Consider the following 18,925-nt stretch of genomic DNA (forward strand, 5'->3'; position numbering starts at 1 on the left):
GAAGGGATCATCCCCTAGATTGGCTAGATCAACGCTACAGCTTCTGGTGCACTGCGGGTGTCTTGCTCTGCCCAATCTATTTATATATTTCTGGGCAGCGATACTTGTCACGGTGAGATAGTGATTTGAACAGTCCAGGTCCAATGCAGCTACATGCCTATAGGCCACTATTTTGGGCTCTTTTACTGAATTAGGAAACCTAGTATATAGAGGGCCCACTGCCTACCCCTCGCTTCCAGGCCCCACTAGGGTGACCCTCAAAGTTTGGGCAACGGCCAGGAAAAGATTCCTGTGCCCGCAACAGTACTCTCCCTTATCGCCATTATGGGGTAATCCTTCCCTGCTTCATTTCACGACAATACTGGGCCCGACATGGGATTAAAATCCTTCAAGACATTATCCAGTCAGGGACACTTCTTTCATTCCAGGGGTTAGTAAAGAAATTTAGATTTCCGGGTAACCTGTTATTCAGATATTACCAGCTGAGGCATGCGGCCAGGGATCATTTTCCCCAGCCTATGTGTTAAAACGGATCCCATTGAAGCAATCTTAGCACAGGAAACCCTCAAAAAGACTCTATCTACCTTGTATCTTGCCTTACTGGGAGTTGAGTCACCCAAAATGCCATGTGGGAAAAATGGAAGACCGATATCCCTAGTTTGGACAGGGAAATCTGGGAGGAGTGCTTTGAAGATGGGGCTAAACTGATGATCTCTTCTCGCAATAAGTTACTACAAACCAATTTTATGCATCGAATATATTACACGCCACAGAGCCTGCACCAGATCTACCCTCATAGATCACACAATTGCTCTAGATGTCAATCCCCCAACGGTACATATATGCATGTGTTCTGGATCTGTCCCCTTATTGAGAAATTTTGGGCAGAGATCTTTGAAAGTATCAACATCCGCCTTCAGTTAACGCTTCCGGTTCTGCCCGAACTGGCTCTGTTGGGCATTCACAAAGATGACCAGAGACCCCAAAATACGAAGTTACTAGTTTCAATGTTTCTCTTTTATGCTAAGAAGGAAATCCTTAAGAAGTGGGCCTCGTCCTCTCCCTCTAAAGTTGAATCATGGGAATCCGCTATAAATGCTGTCTTACCCATGTATAAAATGACCTACACAAGCAGAGGATACCCACAGAAATTTGACCGGATATGGACACCCTGGGCGGAACAGTTCTAGGGATCCTGAGGTGCAGGGAAAGGGGCGATGGCACAGACTGGTGAAACTCTGGTGTAGGGGGGTTGCGCGCCCCCCCCCCGGGCCCGATAGGGGATGCTGTTGTAATTTGACATCCTAGAGTAATCATTCTTTGAACGTGTATGTAATCTAGATTTGCTGATGTGCACAGTTTACCTGAACGTTTTTTCAATTGTTTAAAATGTTTATTCCTGGCTCGTCTATGAAGACCTATGTCTGTCAATGGTTATGTGATGTCTTCTCAATAAAGACCAACCTTGTTAAAAAAAATAAAAAATCGCAGCCTGTTTGTACTCAAGTTTATTAACTTGGGTACATTCAGCCTGCCCATATATGGTTAAAATCTTGGCCGCTTCCTGTTGAACCGATTAACATTGAGCAAAAGGAACCAAGTTGACCATGTGACGGATCATTTGAAGATGATATTCTGCAAAATTTTATTCGAGATGCTGAATAACACATCAGTTAGAGGAAAAAATGAAATTTAGGCTACGTTCACATGGGTGACGCTTTTAGTACTTTCCAAGTGCCACTATTCACTGGATTTGTAAGGGTGTACCGAACAGAATGGGTTTTCAGGGAACTGTCACACTGCACTAATTGGGATTATACACTAGGCATTTGGGCTGCAATTTCTCAGGAGTTTGAGTTGACTCCTCTACCAAGAGAGTGATAGCAGCGTAGGTCATGCAAATACTTAAACACTTGGATGTGAATGTACCCATTTCTATGAATGTAGTTGAGATAAAATACCAATAATGTACAACTAATAATTATATGTTGATATGCTGTGCAATTCAGAAGATAGTTTTTGCAATATTTATCCTATAATAGTTTGTGTTCTAGCACTGGTATTAACTCTGAACATATCTGTTTTCCAGGTCTATGCATTCTCGATTAGTTTTGGCTTCCAGCTTGTTTACCTGCTACTTTCTATTCCATCTACGATGCTGAACCGGAGCTCCTTCACCACCCTGGTGGTTGGGGTGTTTATTGTATATGTGGTTCATACCTGCTGGGTGATGTATGGCATTGTCTACACTAAGCCCTGTGAAAGCCACAGTGATAATTGCATTAAACCGTACCTCTCAAAGAGGCCAAAATTGCAAGTAAGCTTCAAACAAAATATTTGGGGGGGGGGGGGGGTGTCAGAGTATGTATATATGTGTGTGTACATTTTATATATATATATATATATATATATATATATATATATATATATATATATATATATATATATATATATATATATATATATATATATATATATATATATATATAATTCTTTTTTTTTATTATGAGAATTGTTTTCTAATTAATCTTTAAAGTGAACCATTTCACAGGTGATGTGCACTAAATATTTTATACAGTAAAGCCACTATTCTAAACAAGTTATCCTTGAGTTCTGCATCTCTAAGAATTGTGGAGAAATTAAATTTCTTATCGTACATCCCGGGACACAGTCATAGTGGTTACTATGTGGGTTACAGGCCATCTTCAGGTGATGGACACTGGCACGCCTTAAATTCAAAAACGTGCACTCCCTATATAACCTCTCCCACTGGTGGGAATACCTCAGTTTTTTCGCCAGTGTCTAAGGTGTTAATCTAAAGTGGAGTTTTCTAAAGAAATTTTTTAAAAATTTTTCTTATCAATGTCTCCTTTTAAATCAGTAAGGTTATCATGCCTATGTGTCACCACTGGGGGCTGTATTGAGCACTTAAGTCTCATGCTTCTCAGAGAGCTCACGTTTGTCCAGAAAAAAGGCAAGTTCCTCTCCTCCGGTGCAACAAGACCTCCAGTAAGTCTTGGGGGGGGGGGGGGGTTCCCTCTCCCCACCGGATGCCCCCCTGTGCTGTTTTTTTTCCCCCCTCTTCTCGGGGAAAGGGCACCAAAGGTGTTTTTTTTTTTTTTTTTTTTAAAAGGCACGCTGCTCGGCGGGATTGGCATCCTCCAACTTCCAGCGCGGGCAGGTCTGGTTTTTAAAGCACCATTGTTATTTATGCTGCAGGAGGGACACGAGCAATGACGTTGGTGACAGGCATTCCTTTGACACATTTTACTACTGCATCTAGCTGAGCATTAATAGCAGTGATAGAACTAATTCTCAAGCAGTGGAAGCATTCCTTCTGGTAGTACCTCTGCTTTGTGCATCGGGCTATGGCAGAAGGGGGGTAAAAACACCTCAACAAAGGGCTCTAGAAAGACTTATTTAGTCACACGGAAGCCTAGATCCATTCCTGTTAGATGGCATCCTCCCCTGAGAGTAATATGGCTGGTCATGGTGAGCCGTAAGGAGGGGCCAGTGTTGCAGCTGCTCTTAAAGACTGCAGGCCCTGTGTATATTACTAAGCATGTTTTTTTTTTTTTTTTTCCAACCATTTTAAGCTTGAAGTAAAAGTTTGATGCTTTACTCGCATCCCAGAGTGGGACTATGCATAACAAATCCCCATCCATTGCTCAGGATGCTCTTACTGAGGAACTAGGAGCGAGAGATGATGAATTTCTCTCTAGGACCAGGAAAAAGCTGATGTCTCCTCTTCCGACAAACCTGATGCGAAGTATCAAGCTCGCAGGACAGGTTGTTTACAGTACTGCCAGTAATGCAGTCAGTTGATGAGCCCACTTCTGCTTTAGGGTCTCTAAAAGCCCCCCCCCCCCCCCCCCCCCCCACAATCTGATCATGCTTTTTCTATCTATTCATGGCTAAGAAAGCTTATGTATTCTGAGTGGGAGCACCCAGATAGTTTTTTTTCCTCTGAAAAAGTTCTCAATACTTTATTCTATGGAGGAAGGGTTTTATGGGAAGTTCCAGCAATTAACGCTGCAATAACCTCTGTATGGGGGAGGTAATCCATAAAACAAAATACTATAGCCCAGTGATGGCAAACCTTGGCACTCCAGATGTTTTGGAACTACATTTCCCATGATGCTCAACTACACTGCAGAGTGCATAAGCATCATGGGAAATGTAGTTCCAAAACATCTGGAGTGCCAAGGTTCGCCATCACTGCTATAGCCTTATGAAAGGGCGCCCCCGCTCGCTCGAGTGTGGGGAAGGCTTCTACAGTTTTCAAGGGTCTAGCAGGAACTATGTCAGAGTTCCTGTCTCCTCGTTTTCTCAGATCAAAAGATCCAGTGAAAAGAAGTCTTTCTAGCTTTGGATCATCTCTTGTCTCAGAGTGATATTGGTGGTCCCCTTGGTAGAGCAAGGATTAGGGTTTTATTCAAACCTTTTTTTACGTTAACAAAATCGTACGGGGATGTCAGATCCATTTTTAGATCTCAAAGATCTAAACTGGTTGAGTATCCATTTTTTTCGCATGGAGTCAATCCGATCAGTAATCTCCGTCCTACAAGAGGGAGAACTTCTGGCGTCATTCGACATCAAGGATGCTTCATTTCATGTGCCGTTTTTCTTCGCTCACCAGATATTTCTCCGCCTCAAGGTAGAAAATCTTAATTTTCCATTTGTAGCTCTGCCTTTCGGTCTAGCTACTAGACTTCGAGTGTTTACAAACATCCTGGCTCCTCCTTTAGCCAGAGTAAGGGCTCGAGGTATAACAATACTAGCCTACTTAGAGCGTCTCTTCATAGATCAATTGGATAACCTGCTTAATGTTAACTTTGGTCACCGCAGTTAGCTACCTGGAATACCTAGGTGGAATTCTCAACATAAAGAAATCCTCCTTAAATCCATCAAAGAGATTGCAGTACTTGAGGCTGATCATTGATACAGCTCAGAAGAGGATTTTTTATTTATTTTTTTTTCCCCAGGAAAGGATCAGTTCCATAAGGGAACTGATTAAGTTACTCAAGTCAAAGAAGAATCCTGAACCCTTGGAATTAATTTTAGTCCTGTTGGCTTATAGAAGCAGCCTTTTTTTGAGCCAGTACGAAATATTCCCTTAGTGCTCTTGACGGGGGGGAAAAATTATTTTCTTGGTTGCCATATCTTCTGCAAGAAGAGTATCCGACTTGGATGCTCTTTCTTGTAAGAAGCCATATTGGCTGCTCATAAGGATGAGGCTGTATTGCGGCCTCATCCTGAATTCTTAACAAAGGTAGTATCTGGTTTTCATTTAAACCTGGGTATTGTTCTGCCTTTTTTTTTTATTTATTTTTTCCAGAACTTCGTTTCTGCATTTTTCTTGATGTGTTCAGAGCGGTCAAGGTCTATTCAAAGTGACCGCTCAAATTCGTAAACAAGTGTTTTGTTTGTGTTGCCAGATGGTCCTAAGGGAGGACAGGCAGCTTCGAAATCTACTATTTCTAAATGGTTTTGTCAAGTGGTTGTTCAAACTTATGGTTTAAAGAGGAAAATTCCTCCTTTTCATATTAATGCGCACTCCACCAGGGCTGTTAGTGCTTCTTGGACCGTTCATCACCAAGCCTCCGTGACTTAAATCTGCAAGGCTATAACTTGGTCTTCGGTCCATACATTTACCAGATTCTCTCAAATAGATGTAAAAGGCATGAGGACATCACCTTTGGGTGCAGTGTACTGCAGGTTTCAGTACGAGTCCTCTAGTCTCTTGGTGCCCTACTTTGTTGCATCTCCCTCCCTTCAGTTGGCACTGCCATGTAACATCCCACATAGTAATAAACTATGACTCTGTGTCCCATGATGTACGCTAAGAAAATAGGATTTTTATTACAGCTTATCTGTATAATCTTTTTCTTTGAAGTACATCACGGGACACAGAGGTCCCTCCCTTCTTGGTATACACGTGTATTGCTTTGCTACAAAACTGAGGTATGTCCGGTAATGGCAGGGGTTATATAGGGAGTGCACTTCTGGCCTTAGGGCGTGCCAGTGTCCATCACCTATTGGTGGCCTATTAACCCACATAGTAACTACTATGGCACTGTGTCCCCTGAGGTACACCAAAGAAAAGGATTTTACAGGTAAGCTGTAAATCCTTTTTTTTTTTGGCCCCAGGAAAGAATCGGTACCTTAAAGTGGTAGTAAAGTAATTTTTTAAGCTATAATAAGGCTTACCTGTACGTAAAAAGATTATCTCCTAACCTATTACTTCCAGTGGGAGGGGTTATATAGGGAGTGCACTTTTTAATTTAGGGTGTGCCAGTGTCCATCACCTGAAGGTGGCCTATAACCCATGCTCTGTGTCCCGTGATGTACTTCAAAGAAAATGATTTTACAGGTAAGCTGTTATAAAAATCCTGTTTTTTAGACCTCATTCACACAAGCACTGATCAGAACACCTGTGCAGAGGTCTTTTTGCCCATCCACGAGGCGCAGATGGTCCATGCAGCCAGCCTGTTCAAATCACTGACAAGCAGAGGTTTGCACACAGATCTCCACGTATCTTGGCGCGCAATGCTGAGTGCACATCCATGCAGGATCAATGCAGACAGATTGTGTATGGAGCTGTGCATTGGTCCCGCACGGAAGTACACTCATGGCTGCATGTAAAGATCTGTCCACCTATCATCATTGATTTGAACAGGCTGGCTGCATGGATCACCTGAGGCCCCTTTCACACAAGAGGTCAGATCGGGTCAGGCTGTCTGTTATTCAACTGGACCTGATCGGACCTTTCATTCTCCTCTAGGAAACGCCAGATATAAACGGACTTGTGTGTCCATTTTTTCACCCAGCTACCTCCGGGTCCGATCCAGCAAATAAAAACAGAAGGAAATCTGTTCCCCTCCGGCTAGCCAGATCCGATCAGAGGGCAGTACACAGCCAGTTCATTTACATCTGGCTGCCCATAGAGCAGAGTGAGTTGTGTCCGTTCTGCATAAAAAAAGCAGGCACAGACCTGTCATCTGGCTGCTCTGTTCTGCTTAGCAGGGGATCAGGGAACAGATCACCAGAATTTTGGCAGGCTGATAGTCCTCTAATGTAAACAAGAATGTGTTTTCTAAGCTGTTTGGCATTATTTACAAGGGTGTACTTTGGGCCAGTTCACCGTTCCAAAAAGGTGTGGTCTGTGTACGTTTCCCGCACTACGTTCAAAACGCACTGCCTTTGAGATCTGCTGCACCCCAAATGCAGACTCCAGATTGGATGGTACCGCAGTACAATGTGTCTTGGTGCAGCACATTTTTAAAAAGTAGAGCATGCACTAGAGCGGCATGATTAACCATTAAAGAATCAAGATTGCAATTCTACTCCTCACCCCCCCCCCCCCCGCCAAGTTTCTCACAACATCGCTAAAGAAACATTTTAACATATAGTTCTTTTAGATTAAAGGAATGATCTTCAGTCTGTAAATGAGGGTAGTTTAACCACTTAGAGACTACACTTGTTGCTTACAATTTAAAATCCAGTATTTTTTTGCTAGAAAAACAAACCCTCCAAACTGTTTTTTTTTTTTTTTGCAGAGACCCTAGAGAATAAAATGGCGGTTGTTGCAATATTTTATGTGTCACTGTATTTGCGCAGCAGTCTTTTGAAATTTGCACATTTTTTTGGGGGGGGGGGGGGGGAATACACCGACCCTAGTGTATTATCGTTTAATTGTCAAAAATTCATTATGTAAACAAGCGAGGGTTGCATTCACAAACATCCGATGTAAGATGGCCTTAAACAACTCTAAAGGAGCCTCCTCTCCTGGTCTATAAGGATCATTTGGCTCACAGGTGGCTGGCGGCATGGTAAAGGTAAGTAAGCCGCCTGCTTCCTCATATTACACGCCACTCAAGGCTTGCGCTCGGACCAGCCGACGCTGACTTCACTCGTGGCCAGGGGAGGGGATGCACAAGGAGAGCAGCTGACTCCTAGTATGCTTTGTGCAGTTGCTGGGACAACATGTTTCAGAGACCTGAAGAAGGAGGCCATGCCCTCAAAACATGTTGTCCCAGCAACTGCGCAAAGCATACTAGAGGAGTCAGCTGCTCTCGCTGTGCATCCCCTCCCCTGGCCACGAGTGACATCTGTGCCGGCTGGTCCGAGCGTATGCCTTGAGCGGCGTGTGATATGAGGAAGCGGGTGGCTTACTGATACCTTTACCACGCCGCCAGCCACCTGTGAGCCAACTGATCCTTACAGACCTGGCGAGGAGGCTCCTTTGGAGTTGTTTAATGCCATCATACATTGGATGTTTGCGAGTGCAACCCTCGCTTGTTTACATATTGACTTTTTGACAATTAAAACGATAATACACTAGGGTCGGCGTGCACTCTTTTGCTTTGTATATTTTCAGATTCATGTCTGCCTCCCAGTGGACTTGTGAGAGAGCTGCAACACCCAGAGCAGAGAACATATGTTTTGACTGTCTACTGTTGGAATAGGAAAAGTGGAGACAGTGCTAGACTTAGTTTATTGTGTGTGTTTGGGGAAAAATACACTTTAATTTAAAAAAGAAAACTGAACAGTAAAGTTAGCCCAATTTTTTGTATAATGTGAAAGATGGTGTTACGCCGCAAGAATCGAGAGAGAAACGTGCTCTTTATTCTAAACAAATCGTGATTCTCGTTTTAGCCACAATCGTGCAGCTCTAGCATGCACTACTGTTGCTGTCTGGTGCGCTTTTCAGCCTATTCAAATTAATGAGCTATCAAATCGCACGGCAGGAGCCTGCACAGGAACGCAAACCATAAACACAATGAACAGTGATATTAAAAATGGTAGTGAATTAAACACGCATACATACAGTAGCGTAAATATTAATCCGTGTACCTGATGAGCACATACTTAAGCCAGTCTGCGTGAGCCAGAATTATTGGTAGTTGCTAGGGGATCAAATCCTTATTTTACTTACTGAACTGCAACTCATTTTATAACATTTGTACCATGTGTGGTTTTTTTATTTTTTATTTTTTTTTTGTTTTTTGTTCTTGATTTTTGGTTGATATTCTGTCTCTATCATTTTAAATACACCTATGATGACAATTCTAGACCCTTCATTTCTTTGTAAGTGGGCAAACTTGCAAAATCTGCAGGGCATCAAATAATTTTGTCACTTTAAGTGTTGAACTGGATGAACCACTGTCTTAATTACTTCTTACCAAATACACAGTTGTGAATGGGATTATAGCACTGATTTTTAAACCACCTAGACATTTATTTTGATATAGTAGCCAATTTTAAAATTTCTATTTTTAAAACGTTATTGATTTTTTTTTTTTTTTCTCCCCTATTTCAGTTAAGTGTATATACTACAACAAGGACTAGTATTAGTGCTGAAAATAATGTTGACTTAGTTCTAAATGTTGACAACTTTGATGTGGATTCAAGATTCGAAAGGTAAGAAAGTATATTATTTATGTTTATAAATGTACATACTATACATGTGTGCGTTCATCACAGTGTAGAAGCGAGCTGGCCAATCAAAAAAATAAAAACACTAGCAGTAAAACAAATTCTGTTTTTGCAATTTAATGGATCATATCAATCAATAACTACAGCTGTATTTTCCTCTTATCCAGATTGTGTTTCTTTACATAGTTTCCTCTTTATTTGTATTGGTATTTCATCCGCATTATACTAATAGTATCCCTCATGTTTGATACTGACTTGTTGCATTTTCATTTACAGCATAGCAATAAAAAATACTCCAGTGCTGTTGACTTGTATTTAGGTAGCCAACATTAGTGTTTCTCAGCCTAGCCATTTGACTTTTAGTTCCTACTATTATTGCGTTTCAATGTTTTATGTAATGTATTTCACCTTATTTCAAATACTAACACGCTGGAAATGTCAATACTTTAAAGTGGTTGTAAAGGCAGAAGGTTTTTTATCCTAATGCATTCTAAGCATTAAGATAAAAAACCTTCTGTGTGCAGCAGCCCCCCTAATAACACCCCCCCCCCCACAATGTTCTCTCTGGGTCTGAGAGAACCTGTAGTCCCCCGCTCGCGTGGGAAAACCCTTCCTTTTGAAATAGGAGGTGGGACCATAGGCAACGCGGGGTGGGGCTAACAGCGTCAGGTGCACTTGGAGTTGCAAGTTTTTAAAAGCACATTGTGTGTTGCTGCAGGCTGTGGATGGACACAAGCAAAGAGGTGGCATTATCCAGCTTGGTGACACAGGCATTTCCTTTTGAAACTTTGTTACTGCTTCAGGCTGGGCATTAATAGCAGCAGTTTCGCTGGACTATAGCCCTAGCAGTGTATGCATTCCTTCTGGTAGTCCATCTGCTTTGTGCATCAGGCTATGACCGGAAGGGGGACAAAGAACACCTCAAAGGGTTCTAAAGGATCGATTGTTTTGCAACAACCTAAATCCATGTCCAAGAAAATGTCATCCTCCTCTGAGAGTGATGTGGCCAGTCAGTGATCCGTCAGGGGTGACTGGTGTTGCAGCAGCAGCACTGGACACTTCAGCCCCTATATATATCACTCAGGAGGTTTTTTTCTTCTACCATTTTAAGTTTGGAACAGAACATTGATGCTATGGTCGCTTTCCATAGTGGATCCAAGTGTAGCAAATCCCCATCCAGGGGATCAGGGAGTTCTTCCAAAAGATCAGGAAGACGCCGATATCTCCTCTTCGGAGGATCCTAATATGGAGGGAGCAGTCTCACAAGAAAGACTGTTGGTACTCTCCCTTACAGTATTAAGTTGGTTCATAACATTTTTTTGCTGCCTGTAGCGCAGTCTATTGATGAGCCAATCTGGGGATGCCTTTCCTAGCCATTCATGGCTAAAAAAGCTGATGTATTTGTTAGGAATTTCCCTTGTGATCAGTAAAAACTCCAGGTGTTCTGAGAAGCAGGAAAATTTATTTCTGATGTGGCCCACAAAAGAGAGACATGCTTACAGAACAAAAGCTGAAGAAAAATGTCTACCAAAAGACTGTGTCGCGCCTTCACATACCCCATAAGAATAACATCTCTATGCTTCTATTGGCTGAGGGAACATAAATAACGTTGTCATGGCACAGGATGGCACTTTATTAGCTATTCATGTTCCGTACATTTCTAGGCTATCATATTTAGTTAAATCTAATCATCCTACTTACTATGGAATTAATTAGGACAAAACAATACAATGAGTTAATACAATAATGTGCTCAGAAGTAAGCTTTTTAACAAATCAGTCTCAGGACTATTGTTTTTCTAATAGTCACAAAATAAACATTTAAAACTTTTCTAACAGTATTCTGAATGGGAACATGCAGATAAGCAGTTTTTTCCTCAATGCTTTCTATACTTTATCCTATGGAGGAGGAATTCTATAAGAAATGGGTGGAGGTTCCAGCAATCGATGCTGCAATCTCCTCGGTGAATAAAAACCTCACTTAGACAAAGCGCAAATGTTGAAGGATCCAACAGATAAAAAGTTGGAATTTCTTTTTAAGAACAACATTTCTTTGGCAAGTTCAGTGGTGCAGCCAGGTCTTTCGATTGGAGTATCTCAGTCCATAAAGGACCAGTTTGTAGAGATACTTAAGATGTTTTCTGATCAGCAGGCCCAGCAATGGGCTGGCATATCAGAAGCACTATGTTTTACAGTGGATTCTATGAAAGATTCTTTTATTCAAGCCTTACGGCTTATGCTAAGACTGGTACATACACGCAGAGTCCTATGGTTGAAAAATTGGTCAGCTGAAGCACCTTGTAAAAAGCTCTTGGCCAGTTTCCCATTTCATGGTGATATATGATGATGATGATGATTTCATGGTGATATATCCAAAGGATTTATATTGGGGAAAAGTTCTTTCACCAGTGAAAAATAAATGTAAGCATTTCTCCTTTAAATGTGCATCTTCTCTAGTGCCAGGAGCATCTGCCTCTAGACAGTCTCGACGGCCTCCACCATTGAGCTCAAGAGGAAGACCTCAGGGACAGTCCCGGGGCCAAAAGAGGACTTTGGGCAGGAAGCCTGCAAAGCAAAATACTTAAGCCTCCTTATGAAGGGGAGCCCCCGCTCACTCGGGTGGGGGGAAGGCTTCTACAACTTTTAAAGAACTGGCAGAAACAATGTCAAGACAGATGGGTGGCTTCCTCAATTTCTCTAGGTTACAAACTAGAGTTTAGAAAATTCCCGTCTCCTCGTTTAAGATCAAAAGTTCCCAGAGATCCAGGGAAAAGGAAGTCTTTCTAGCTGTGGATAGTCTCTTGTCCCAGAAGGTGATATCAGAGGTTCCCACAGAAGAGCATTGTTTTATTCAAACGTCTTCACAGTTCTAAAACCGAATGGGTAGGTAAGACCCATTCTAGATCTCAAGGATCTGAACTGGCACTTGAATATCCGGTCCTTTCACATGGAGTCAATCCGATCAGTTGTCTCCATTCTGCAAGGAGGGGAATTTTTGGCATCAATCAATATCGAGGATGCCTATCTCCACGTGCCAATATTTCCTGTTCATCAGAAATTTCTACGCTTCGAGGTAGAAAATCGTCATTTTCAGCTTGTGGCTCTGCTGTTCGGTCTAGCCACCGCACCTGGCACCTCCTTTAGCCAGGTTAAGGGTTAAGGGTATAACTAGCCTATCCAGATGACCTGCTTTTAGTAGATCAATCAGTCACCGGTCTAAACCAAAGTTTAATCTCAGCCGTAAGCTGCCTGGAATTTCTGGGCTGGATTCTCAACCTAGAAAAATCTTCCTTAAATCCGTCAAGGAGATTGCAGTACTTGGGGTTGATCATAGATACCGTTCAAAAGAAGGTTTTCTTACCCGAGGCAAGAGTCGGCTCCATAAAGGAACTGATTTGACTTGTCAAAATAATGAAATCCTTCCATTCGGCTTTGCATAAAATTGTTAGGAAAGATGGTGGCCTCTTTCAAGGCCATTTTCTTATGCGCAGTTTCATTCAAGACTGCTACAAAACACCATTCTGTCGACCTTGAACAAGAAAGTCCAGGCTTTGGACTTTCCAATACCAATTCCAATGGCTTATCCCCTGAGGTGCGTCGGAGCCTCAATTGGTGGTTGATATCCAGCAAACTCCAACAGGGGAAATCCTTTCTACCAGTATCCTGGATAGTGGTAACAATTGATGCCATCCTTCTAGGCTGGGGAGCAGTCCTTGAAGAAGCATCTGTCCAGGGGAAGTGGTCCAAGTCAGAAAGAACCTTGCCCATCAGTATTCTGGAAATTCAAGCAGTACGTCTGGCCCTAGAGGCCTGGACGCTCAGACTACGGAATTGTCCTGTCAGGATTCAATCTGACAATGCCACGGCTGTGGCCTACATCAATCACCAAGGGGGCATGAGAATTTGTGCAGCCCGAAATAAGGTGAATCATGTTCTAGCCTGGGCAGAAAGCAACATTCCTTGCCTAACGGCGATTTTCATTCTAGGCATAGAAAATTGGCAAGCGGACTACTTGAGTCGCCAACAATTGTTTCTGGGGGAATGGTCCCTTCACCCTGACATCTTTCTGTCGATATGTCGAAGATGGGGTGTTCCGGACGTGTATCTGTTCCTGTCCATATTCAACAACGAAGTCGATAAATTTGTGTCACGGATGAGGGATCTGCTAGCGTGCGGAACAGACTCCTTGGTCTTTCCATGGGATCAGTTCCCCCTGATCTAAGCATTTCCTCCGGTTCTGCTGCTTCCGCGCCTTCTCCAGAGGATCAAGCAGGAACAGAAAGAGGTGATTCTGGGGGCCCCAGCATGGTCCAGAAGATCTTGGTTAGCCAAGATCATAAAGATGGCAGTAGGGGAACCCTTAGACCCTGCCACTGTGGCCGGACTTTCTCGCACAAGGTCCGGTATTCCATCCTACCTTACAAATGCTAATTTTTTTGGTTTGCCTATTGAAAACCACATTCTAAAGGACCGTGGGTTATCTCCTTCAGTAGTGTCTACTTTGGTTAATGCTAGGAAGCCGACCTCCAGAGTCATATACTATAGAGTCCGAAAGGCATATGTCTCCTGGTGTGGATCCAGGGGTTGGCACCCCAGGAAGTATGTTATAGGTAGGACCCTTGAATTCTTGCAAATTGGTGTGGAAATGAAGCTGGCCTTGAGTACTATCAAGGGCCAGGTCTCCACCTTAACAGTTTTCTTTCAATGGCCTCTTGCTTCTCACTCTCTGGTACGTAGCTTTATTCAGGGGGTAACGCGGATTAATCCTCCCATCAGGGCACCCCTGAATCCTTGGGATTTGAATTTAGTCTTGTCAGCTTTACACAAACAGATTTTTGAGCCTATACAGGAAATTTCCTTGGTTCTTTTGAGAAGAAAAATAATCTTTTTGGTTGACATATCCTCTGCCAGAAGTATATCTGAATTGCCGGCTCTGTCTTGTAAAGCGCCATATTTGATTATGCATAAGGATAAGTTGGTATTGCGGCCTCATCCTGAATTCCTAGCAAAGGTAGTGACAGGTTTTCATTTAAACCAGGATATCGTTCTGCCTTATTTTTTCCCAGAGCCTCGATCTAGGGAAGAGAAGTTACTACATTCCCTTGATGTAGTCAGTGCGGTCAAGGTCTATTTAACCTGCCTGGCGGTATGATTATTTCAGACTTTTGGTGCTGAAAGTGGTACCATTATTTTGCATGGAAATTTGGCGTTTTATATTGTAGGCCTGTAATTCTTAGGAATAACTCGCTTAAATCTTTCCAAACCAGAGTCTAGTAGACATCCCGAGTATGATAAAATTTATAATATAATAAATAATAATAAAAATTCAATAATGTAATCAAATCCAAAAACACTGAAATTTGCTCATTTGCAGAATTGTCGCTGTCATTAGATTTAGTGTTTGACGAATTTCCCCTCAATTCACTATCGCTCAATTCTGCGAGTGATTCTAATTTATTATCGCTGTTTTCTAGCTGGTCTAAAACCACTTTTGATGTAAAGGGATGGTTTTGGTTGCTTTGGACAATCTCAAGTTTCCAGGCAGAAAGAACAGTTTTTAGAATATAAAACTGCATGCAGGGCACGGGACAAACCACTAGGGACAAAAGGATGTGTAATCATTTCATACAGTAATGTAATCTGTAAGATTACAGTATACTGTAAGTATAGTGTGTGTTTCACTTTTTGAATTTGGCTTCTCCGTCCCTGCGTCGAAACGCTTGCAGGGAACGGAGTCGGGCTCCGTAATGAATCAAGCGGAGGATGAGCCGCTCACACTGCGGGGAGACATCGCAGGATCCAGGGAACAAGGTAAGTAAGGTCTTCCTGGATCCTGCTATGCGATCCTGGCTCGGGGTTACCACTTTTGGTTTTGAAATTCTACCCCGAGCCAGACTCGGCAATACCAACAGGGAGGTTAAAGGAGACTGCTCAGATTCGCAAAACAGATGTTTTGTTTGTACTGCCAGAAGGTCCTAAAAGAGGACAGGCAGCATCAAAATCTACTGTTTCCAAATGGATTCGTCAAGTGATTGTTCACGCTTATGGCCTAAAGAAGAAAATTCCTCCTTTTCATGTTAAAGCGCACGCCACCAGGGCTGCTAGTGCCTATTGGGCAGGGCATCACCAGGCCTCCATGGCTCAGATCTCCAAGGCCACTACTTGGTCTTCAGTCCATACATTTTATCAGATTCTACCAAATTGATGTAAAAGGTCATGAGGATGTCGCCTTTGGGTGTAGTGTACTACAGGCTGCAGTATGAGTCCTCTAGCCTCTTAATGCCCTACCTTTTTTGTTGTCTCCCTCCCTTCAGTTGCCATTGCTATGGGACATCCCACATATTAACTACAATGGCTCTGTGTCCCCTGATATATGAAAAGAAAACAGGATTTTTAAAAATGGCTCACCTGTAAAATCTTTTTCTTTGAAGTACATCAGGGGACACAGAGGCCCCTCCCTTCTTTGGTATACACCTATACCGCTTGGCTACAAAACGGAGGTACTCCCAGTAGTGGGAGGGGTTATATAGGGAGTGCACTAATTTTCTTAGGGCGTGCCAGTGTCCATCACCTGAAGGTGGCCTATAACCCACATAGTAACTACTATGGCTCTGTGTCCCCTAATGTACTTCTAAGAAAAGGATTTTACAAGTAAGCTGTTTTTAAAAATCCTCTTTTTGTTTCACTAAATTAGCTAAGATGGACAAACTTTTACATCAGAAGAGCATCTGATACAATTAAAACAAACCTCCTTCCCTGGCTACCTCCAAAAATGCTGCCCACCAATACTGATGGCTGGAGATTGGTGTATAACACACACCCGTGATTTCCCCCTGATTTTAAGGGGAAAAAAGTGTGTGTTATATGCCATAAATACGGTAATTACATTTAGATTAGATTTTAACATAATGGTATAGATTCCCTGTAGATATGCATAAATTGGTTTAAGACGACATGCTTTTTAATTTTAATAAATATAGATACCTTGTGCTACTGTACTCAACACTCAAAAAAACAAAAACACCTGTGTTATCACCACACTGTCAAATGCAATATATATTATATCCAATGGTAAAGCTCTTCCTCTAAACCTTGTTATTAGTGCTTAAAGAGGGGGTCCAGCCGAATTTTTTTTTATTAAAAGCCAGCAAATACTACAGCTGCTGACTTTTAATAAATGGACACTCACCTGTCCCAGGGTCCAGCGATGTCGGCAGCCAAGGCCGATTGATCGCTCAGCTCTCCGCGGCTGCTGCTGCTATTCTCGATGAGGGAATCAGGATGTAAAGCATTGCGGCTTCACTTTCCGGTTCCCTACTGCGCATGTGCGAGTCGCGCAGCGCAATGAGAATGCTCCCCGCTGTCTCTGGGACCCGTGTGTGTCCCAGCAGACAGCGTGGCGGGACAGGAAGAGTCATAGACTCCCGTGGGAGTCTGTGCCCGGAAGTGGGTGCAAATACCTGTCTTATACAGGTATCTGCACCCCCCCCCCCCCCAAAAGGTGCCAAATGTGACACTGGAGGGGGGGAGGGTTCTGATGAGCGGAAGTTCCACTTTAGGGTGGAACTCTGCTTTAAATAGTGATAATTATACATTATATATAAAGCACTCTCTGTGACAACTCATATGATTAAGTCAATATAAACCAGGTAAAATGTGATCCACATAAATGTAAAGTCCCATCCAGTCTTGACCAATGTGCAAAATCCAAATTCGTAAAAAAAAAAATAAAGTCCAAATGTATATTTCCAATATAGTGTCCCATACATCTTTCGATTTGTATACAATCTGTGCATGATTTATGAACTCTTCTCACAGATGATACATGATCTTTTCCACTTCACTCCACACCCACAGTTCACTTCACCTCTTGGGTGTCCCCTCACTTTATTCAGTGGACCCCACTAGGATATTGGGGTCAGTTGCACTTTGTTAATAAATATCAGCTCCAGTCTTTCTCCACAGGCTCAGGCTTTGCATTAAGATAGGTTCCCAGATGGATCACGGGAGCAAACAAAAAAGAGAACCCAATAGTGCAGACTACTAAAAATGTATTGCTCTCTTAACATATAAATTGCACTTACATTTTTAAAATATCCACAGGCATAAAAAAATATTGAGTCGATATCTGAAAGGTGGCGTGCAAACCCTGCCCAGCGTGATGTCACTTCTCCACCTTAAGCGTTGTGCTCCAGTCAGCTTTGTCAAAGGCTCCTTTTTATTTTATTTTATTTTTTTTTTTTTTTTCTTTTACAGGGCATGGTTGTCACCTGCTTGATTAGAGGTTTTAGGTGCAAACACCTCTTCCACTTTAACTGCTCTGGTCTGTATGTAATCAAAAATGTCCATAGTAGCATTGAGAAAATAGTGATAAAAGATGACAAAATGAATATATGTACCCTGCGCTACTCTACTCAACACCACTATGTCAAAACAAAAAAAGTAGAGCCTTTGACAAAGCTGATTGGAGCACAATGCATGAGGAGGGGCAGTGATATCACATTGGAATATTGACTCTATCATATGCCTGTGGATATTTTAAAAATGTAAGTGCAATTTATCTGTGAAGAGATCAATACATTTTTAGCAGTCTGCACTATTGAGTTCAGTTGTTTGCTTCCTCCTGCGATCCATCCATCTGGGAACTTGTCTTAAGAGCCTGAGTCTGTGTCGAAAGACTGGAGCTGATATTTATTAAGGAAGCGCAATTGACCCTAATTTCCTAGTGGGGTCCTCTACATCAGGTAAGAGGACACTCAAGAGGTGTGGAGTGAAATAGAAAAGATAATGTATCACCTGTGAGAAGAGTAAATAAATTGTGCACCGACTGTTTAGTGATTGGATGGTGTATGGAACACTATATTGGGAATATGATTGGACTTTTTTTGGGGTAAATTTGGGATTTGCACATTCATGAAGATTGGATGGGACTTTATATTTACATTTTATGTGGATCACATTTTTTCCTGGTTTGTAATTGTATTTAGTTTATAATAATCACTATTTAAGCACTGTTAATAGGGTTTAGAGGAAGCGCTTCACTATTGGATATAATGCCTCTAATGTACAGTGCATCCTGTAAGTGTTCATAGCGCTTCACATTCTCCATGTTTTGTTATGTTACAGCCTTACTTCAAATTGATTAAATGTATTATTTTCCGCAAAATTTTACAAACAATACCCCATAATGACAACGTGAAAGAAATTTGTTTGAAATCTTTGCAAATTTATTAAAAATGGAAAAAAATTTACATATAGTCAGGAACAAACACAATTATAACCTTTTGGCCTCTATACACCACCACAATGTATTTGGAATGAAACAAACAAGATGTGCTTTAACTGCAGACTTCCAGCTTTAATTTGAGGGTATTTACATCCAAATCAGGTGAACTGTGTAGGAATTACAACAGTTTGTATATGTGCTTCCCACTTTTTAAGGGACCGAAAGTAATGGGATAATTGGCTGCTTATCTGTTCCATGGCCA

At 42.0% G+C, this 18,925-nt stretch overlaps 1 protein-coding gene across 2 annotated transcripts in view; it reads left to right on the plus strand.

Annotated features, from left to right (window-relative positions):
* CLPTM1L (CLPTM1 like) overlaps nt 1–18,925 on the plus strand; it is a 164,241-nt gene that overhangs the window by 16,802 nt on the left and 128,514 nt on the right. For both annotated transcript variants that reach the window (XM_077491849.1, XM_077491850.1), the window contains 2 exons: nt 2,090–2,317; nt 9,323–9,423. In XM_077491849.1, coding sequence (XP_077347975.1) covers nt 2,156–2,317; nt 9,323–9,423 — 263 coding nt within the window. In that variant the 5' untranslated portion in view covers nt 2,090–2,155. The remainder of the gene's footprint in view (nt 1–2,089; nt 2,318–9,322; nt 9,424–18,925) is intronic.

The sequence above is a fragment of the Lithobates pipiens genome, unplaced genomic scaffold (assembly GCF_037356315.1).
Source record: "Lithobates pipiens isolate NorthernLeopardFrog02 unplaced genomic scaffold, aLitPip1_a1.2 Scaffold_19, whole genome shotgun sequence".
Lineage (NCBI taxonomy): Eukaryota > Metazoa > Chordata > Amphibia > Anura > Ranidae > Lithobates > Lithobates pipiens.